Source organism: Gadus chalcogrammus, chromosome 22 (assembly GCF_026213295.1).
Source record: "Gadus chalcogrammus isolate NIFS_2021 chromosome 22, NIFS_Gcha_1.0, whole genome shotgun sequence".
Classification (NCBI taxonomy): domain Eukaryota; kingdom Metazoa; phylum Chordata; class Actinopteri; order Gadiformes; family Gadidae; genus Gadus; species Gadus chalcogrammus.
Window position 1 is genome coordinate 15,140,432 of NC_079433.1, and position 7,106 is coordinate 15,147,537.

At 43.4% G+C, this 7,106-nt stretch overlaps 1 protein-coding gene across 1 annotated transcript; it reads left to right on the forward strand.

Moving 5' to 3' along the window:
* Positions 1 to 2,012: 2,012 nt before the first annotated feature.
* Positions 2,013 to 7,032, forward strand: ssr2 (signal sequence receptor, beta). The gene is made up of 6 exons (XM_056582504.1): positions 2,013 to 2,095; positions 2,632 to 2,789; positions 4,299 to 4,397; positions 4,801 to 4,909; positions 6,275 to 6,352; positions 6,453 to 7,032. The coding sequence occupies exons 2-6, from the start codon at positions 2,632 to 2,634 to the stop codon at positions 6,561 to 6,563; spliced, it is 555 nt and encodes a 184-aa protein (XP_056438479.1). The 5' UTR covers positions 2,013 to 2,095; the 3' UTR covers positions 6,564 to 7,032.
* Positions 7,033 to 7,106: the final 74 nt, after the last annotated feature.

Sequence of the window (7,106 nt, forward strand, 5' to 3'; positions counted from 1 at the left end):
AGCCTGCAGGCGAAGGCAGTCGCAAATCTGCAAAAATCTCATTACTATTTCGTCAACTTCCTCTTCCTCAGAGTGGTGACCGACCTCCTTCTGATATTGAAAAATCGGAAAAGCTCAAAATAGGATTCATAAATATCATATCCATGGATACTAAAGCACACTTGGTCCAGGATCTAATCGATGAAAATAAGAAAGATACCCTGGGCCAATGTGAAACCTATTCTGTTGAGTTGTTGGGGATTTCAACATTTGGGTGAATAACTTGTCTAATTACAGATACGTTTGGCTTCAAATAGCTTGCCCAGCACCTCACAATGGTGGCAACATGTTGGATTTAGTCTTGAGCCGTGCAATTTGAATGTTTGACCTCATGTCTTAGCTTTATCTGACCGCTTTCTGCTCACTTCTCAGGTAGTGGTATCCCGCTCCCCCCTACGACAACCACAGCGGCCATCATATCCCCCCTGCCACTACCACAGCCATGGCAGGTGAGTTAGCCCTGTCTCTCGCTCCTCTTTGTCTTTCTCTCCACGGACATTCTCACTGATGACCTCAACACGGCCTCAGCTGCATGTGCCGTTGACGGCGCTGCTGCTCCTCTGATACTTGAAAAGCGAAGCAGGGAAGACCCGCGCCATGGTTCACTGAAGACACTTGCAGTGAAGACAAGTCTATCAATGCTTCAATCCTCAGCTGAAACACCTACTTCGCCAGTGTCATTAATTTAAACAAAAAAAAACCTTGAAATTTTCCTCTTCGATACTGTGAAAAGTCTGAGGATGAATGACATCAGAATGTGGGCTCCTCCCCCTCAGCCAGCAACTTCATGGAATTCTCTGAGAACAAAATGAAATTAATTTGAACGAAACGTGTGCTTCCTCTCTACTCTACATCTTGAACATCCTTTAGCAGAGGGAGCACGTGAACCCTCTGAAACAACCTTCCTGCAGTTCACTATAATCTTCCTTGATGAACTGTCAAAACTAACACAGGCATCGAATCACAAGACCAGTGTGCTGGATCCTCTCCATACCAAACTTGTAAATTAGAAGACTACAGAAATAACCCGGCCATAAACAAACTTTTACAAATTAAGATAAATATATAACTAATTTGAGTTCATTCATTTATGCATTTATTTATTCCTTTCCCTTGCAAGTTTGAGAAAGGTTGAGCGGTAGTAAACAATATCGGCGTAATGACCACATCTCCAAACCAGCAGCGGCGCTGTTTTGGCCTTGAAAAACCAATATCTTGATCCTTAGCCAACGACAGCTGTGGCAAACAGAATGGTGAACTGTAGATAGTCCACTCAAAACAACACACATCTAAGTACCGAGGCTAGTACTCCTTATCTATTCATTGTTTTCTCCAGGTTTCCTTGACCAAAATGGAGAAGCATTGCAATCCACTAATCGCATTGTGGATATGTATCCTTCTAAGCCAAATTGGCCTACTATATCCTGAATCCCCTTAAATAATAATAAATTATAATATGATAGAGATATCCCTCTGAACCAAAATGGAAGGGCCTTCATTGCCATATGCTTGGATATTACTGACTCTATGGTATTTGTTCATGCATGGTAGGCTATCGCCTATTTGTTGTTGTAGAAAATTAGTCAACCATCTGAATGAAAAAAGCTATGGGAACATATAGCAGACGTAAAAACATCAAACTAAACATTCATGCCTTTACAAAGTTTAATTCATTGAATAACAATACAATGAAAATGCCTTAATGTTGTAAAATCCGCTCCTTCACTGAATTGTGTAGGTACACTTATATTAACCACTATTAACTATAATATCTATTATATCGATATTATCAAAAAGTCTGCCGCTGGATGTCTGTGAGTCAAGGGTCTTCACATTGTGGCAATGACAAAGACTAATATATATTGTCATTGTGGCGTAAGGTAAGGGCCCATGGACATATTATAAGGGCCCCGTCTCCAGGGCACTGGGGGCGCTGTTTCGGCCTTGGAGACGTTCTGCGTTTTCCACGTCAGCCTAGACAGGGGATGTAGCGTTGTACGCATGCGTCGGTTTAGTTCTTCTCAGATTTGACTGAAAGGAAGAGCCTTCGTGAACGGTATGTATATCTAAGAGTGGGGTTGAATATAATGTATTTGTCTGTGGTTGAAATGTTAGCAATGTTCGGCATTGGGTGGAAACAACGAGCAGGAATATGCGTGGAAGGTTGTTGTGTATTATCTATTTTGGATTAGAATGAGAGCATTCAGCGTAGGCCAGTCTTGTACACGTAAGCGTAGTGACCAAGCTTGAGTGTGACATGGATCAGAAACAAAAACAATCCTCATAATAGTCGTGCTTTTCTTTAAGAAGTATTCAGTTTGGAAGTCACGCTGCATTTTATTAAAAGTAAAACTTCAGACCAACTGGTTGACTTTAGTCACTTGGTACGTACCGGTATGTATGTACACGTACTCCTCCGAGTTCACGGGTCTACTCAGATTGAAAAACCTTCCACATGATGGTTAATGTTAAGTGTGGTTTGAGTAAGACAAAGTGAAACAAGAATTTAGATACTTATTTTTTGTCGATTATAATGCGATTCGATTGAATCCCGTCTTTTATAAAACGTGTCATCCATATGTCCTACTACAGATGAAGACACTGTGCATCTTTGCCCTGCTGGCCGTGCTCGGCCTCGGGACCGGGGAGGAGGGAGCCCGGCTCCTGGCGTCCAAGTCGCTGCTGAACCGCTACGCTGTGGAGGGCAGAGACCTGACTCTGCAATACAACATCTTCAACGTTGGCACAAGGTAACAGCGTTGGCAAATGGGCCGTTGTCCAGCTCCTTAGTTTAGCAATAAACAAAATATATATTATCAATCTTGACTTGTAACCAATATTACATTCAGTTATTCATGAGTTGCCAATGATCATTGGCCAATATACGCCCAATACACTAGATCGGCTGATCAATTTGAAATGTAACCAGACGATTGCAGCCAAAGTATTTTAATGTCAACACAGTGAAGCAAAGGCTTTCTTGAAATCAAGACTTTATCAAAGTGTTTTCTGCTGTTTATAATCCCAGTAAACAATGAATGCAACCAATATGCTACGTTGATGAATGAACCCAAGATGCTAATATGTTGATTAACAGTTGCATGGGCTGGAGTCGTCTAACTGAAAGCCTTTGACCTAAAATCCTAACGCAAGACCTGCAGACTTTAAAGTGATACCCTATGAGCATTGCGTATGTCTGGTTTATATGCCTACGCCACATCACAGGAGGCAAGAAGTACAAATTTCAGCATCTCCCATGTACACATGTATATTGCCGATCGCACCGTTGTCATAAACAGCCCAGACACGCACTGTAAATTAGTTCAACCATTAAGTTCAGTTCAACCATTAACACATACGATAATGAACATGGGACGGTCCAACTCATTATTTGTTGTTCACAGCTTGGTCACCACAAACACTTCCTCCTGGTAGAGGACCGAGAAAGGCCTAAGGGTCCTTTCCTCCTTTTGTGCCGATTTTTTATCATAGGCAAAACTATTACATTTGATTATTTATTGGATTCAATCGGTGGTGGGAGTGGCTTATCTATACAGTCAATGATATCTGTTTGACCTCTTTCCCTAAGTAAACAGAAATGTATTTATTCAGGGTGCTTTTACGACTTAATTTACTGACACGGTCAGAAAACTGTGGCGCCACTATTTATTAGTCCAAACTAAACTCCTTAGTGCTCGGTGTGTTTACATGGTCTTTTATTTTAAAGGAACAACACAATTTCCTTTTGCTCAACAAATTAACCAAATGTACATAAATCGATGAAATTACGAACCCTTATATAATCGGCACACAATGATACTCCAAATTCCACATTAATAAAAATTTCACCATTAGAAGAAATCGGTGAAGGCTAAGGGCTTATAACAACCGGATGGTTGCAGCCCTACTTTAATCCTGGTGACTTGTGAATACAGGAGATACAGGTCATTGACGTGCAGCCGTGGGATATTTGGGGAACCGACCCAGAACCTTCTGCCCAGAATAATTATTCTATCCAATAGTCCAACCACGCCGCCCTTCTCTGCGGGTGTAAAGTGAGTGTATGTTTAAAGGTTCTCCCAAGGCGTTCGCCTTGGGAGAACCTTTAAACATACACTCACTTTACATCACTCACTCCCATGTCTAGCGATCCAATATGTGTGTCATTTGACTTGGTTTGAACCAATCAGACGTCGGCTGTGTTCTAACTCCGTCCTCCGGCTACATGTCTCACCTGTCCTGTGATTGTGTATCTCCAGTGCTGCCCTGGAGGTGGAGCTCTCCGACGACTCTTTCCCCCCTGAGGACTTCGGGATCGTCTCTGGGATGCTGAATGTCAAATGGGACCGGATTGCTCCGTATCCTTAAAATGACTCAAACGGACATCCCTACAATATTAACAGGATTTATTAGACCGTGGCGGCTAGCCAGCGTTGGCTTGTGCCTGGATTTATAGGACTCTTGTTTTAGTGGAATGTCATTCATGTTTCTAGTGTTTGCCACTGCTGCTTTGTAATGGTAACCTGATCAAAAAAATAGAATCCAGAGGTGTAATTAATTACGGTTTTATATTGACACTTGTCAGGTTATCCGTAATGCTTGAAAGTTATACATCTGGGCCTAAAAGTCAAAGTTCTAGTACATTTTATATGGTAATTAATGATTATTCCATTAAGGGTGTGTGATTAAAAATGCAGTATTTTGTTATGTGGCACATTTTACACATTGACAGTGTTGCGACCTTAACTCTTGGATCCCCAGAGCTAGCAATGTCTCTCACACGGTGGTGCTGCGCCCCTTGAAGGCTGGCTATTTCAACTTCACATCTGCAACCGTGAGCTACCTGGCCCAGGAGGGAGGACAAGTTGTGGTAAGCTCAATGTATTTGAGATGAGTTATTCTGTGGGACCGGACCTACCTCTTTGTGGGACTATTTAGATGGAGACCATCTAACCTCTACTCATCAGGGTATCGCACCGGGTCTGGGGAAACCCCCTGGTCGGTCAATAATGTGTTCAAACAGCGTTCCTGGGATTTTATCTGAACCTTGAATAGGATTGGCTCTCAGCCAATGAGGTTCCTCATGCTTGTTTTGGTGCAGGTTCAGGTGAACTTCAGTAACCTCCCTGCTGTAGCTGCTCCGACAGAAACAAATGGGGACATTCCAGTTCAATATGTTCACTGCTCACAGTTATAGAACGTTTTCTTATTAGGTATTCGAAATTCGCTATGCAGTTAAAGCAACGAGTAGGCTTTTCCCAAGCTCTGAATAACCAAAAGGCCAAATATGCAACACAAGCACGCCTCTCCTCCGCCTCCGGTTCGGGAGCGTTGAGGGCAACGGGTAAACAGAGAGCTCCTTTTGAGGAGAGGAGATCTTTTGGTCGATGGCAGTGGTGACGGTTAGGGGTTTGTGACTGTGGATCACCACCAGTCGGACAATAATTACAAAGCCGGCACAGCCCCACTGCCAAGTTCTGGTGAGCGTCAATTAGAAAATATCAGCGGCACATTAATGAGACTGTTTGATTTTACAGCCACGTTTTCTGTGTTTGCTTTGTCGTTTTGGAAGGCTGGAGAAGTTTGTGGGTAGTAGAATTGGCTTTTTGCCATGCGTGGCTGCAAAGAAAACAAGATTCACTTGTTTTCTATTTCTGTCGGCGGAAACATCTGGTATACCGATAGGAAAGATCATCAAAAGCTGATCATTGGTCAGCATGCTCTTTAGCTGTAGCCAGAACAATGCTTCTGCGATTCCTTTTTCATTTTGGATAGAGCGCTTGCAATGAGCTGTCGCAGTCACTGCGCTATTCACGTGCATTTTATACGGGCGCACAAAATCACGTTACAACATGCCGACGCAGAAAGGCAAACTGGAATTTGGGGATTTCCTATGAAGAAAAAGCTTCTCGTTTTTAAAACTAAGGGTTAAGTCTATATTTTTCACTGATTTGAGTACAGTCTAAAAATACAATATTAAAATCATGCATACATTAACAACGTTACGTCCACCTCTCCAAAACTGATGCCCAGAATCTGTGGGCATTTGAAACGCCTTATTGTGACGTGTTGTCTATTTTGTCTCTCAATAACCTGGCCTTGTTCAGTGACAGACACACTAACATGCAAACTTAATGGGCGATGTGAATAGAGTGTTTGAGCAGAGCCCCTGCTGTGCCTCATGTTTGGGGGTTGGTCTCTAACCCCGTGTCTCCTGGCCCCCCCCCCCTCTCAGGTGGGCTACACCAGCGCCCCGGGGCAGGGAGGCATCCTGGCTCAGAGGGAGTTCGACCGGCGCTTCTCCCCTCACTATGTAAGTGGTGCACTGTAAACGCGTGGTCGTCGGTGTCGCGGCTCCGTGACCCACCTGTTATCACCCAGCTCGGGGTCTGATTCCGGTGTTTGCTCTCCAGGTGGACTGGGCTGCGTTCGGCGTGATGACCCTTCCCTCCATCGGCATCCCGCTGCTCCTCTGGTACTCCAGCAAGAGGAAGTACGACTCCCCAAAGTCCAAGAAGAACTGAGCGCACTGCAGGGGTCGGAATGGGGGGTGGGGGGGTGGAGGGGGTTGGGATTGGGGATACAGATCTTAAGGCGTCAATTTTATTTTTTTTCATTTCTAATTTACCCATATTGGGGTTAAAACAAAAAAGTGATTCAACTTTCAGAGGGCATCAGGGTTTTGACTATGATAGGGAAGTTGTGTATGAGCTTACAAAAGCACACGGAACAAGCACGTTTTACATCTTCACAAGTAGGAAAATTGTTCACTTTTCCTAACTGTTATTGTGGCGACCTCCCCGGAAACCCATCAACATCCAGAAGCCGGGAACCAGAAGCTATCAGGATATTGGGCTGGCCTTCACCTTTGCAATTCACATTTCAACGCTACATTGACATTAGTATACTTTTTGAACTCTGGTTATTTCTTGTACAGGATTTTCTGTGTGAAATGAAACCTCAAAAGAGAATTAAAGTTGTTTTTTTGGAAGAAAAGGTATTCGACTTGTATGTTTCTTGAACCAAACGATTGGCAGTGAGTTGGTGATGGGTACAGAGAACCACTT

Coding starts and splice junctions, on each gene's coding strand:
- ssr2 (XM_056582504.1), top strand. CDS start 2,632: ATGAAGACACTGTGCATCTTTGCCCTGCTGGCCGTGCTCGGCCTCGGG. Junction 4,910..6,274: donor AGGAGGGAGGACAAGTTGTG/GTAAGCTCAATG, acceptor CCCCCCTCTCAG/GTGGGCTACACCAGCGCCCC. Junction 6,353..6,452: donor GGCGCTTCTCCCCTCACTAT/GTAAGTGGTGCA, acceptor TTTGCTCTCCAG/GTGGACTGGGCTGCGTTCGG.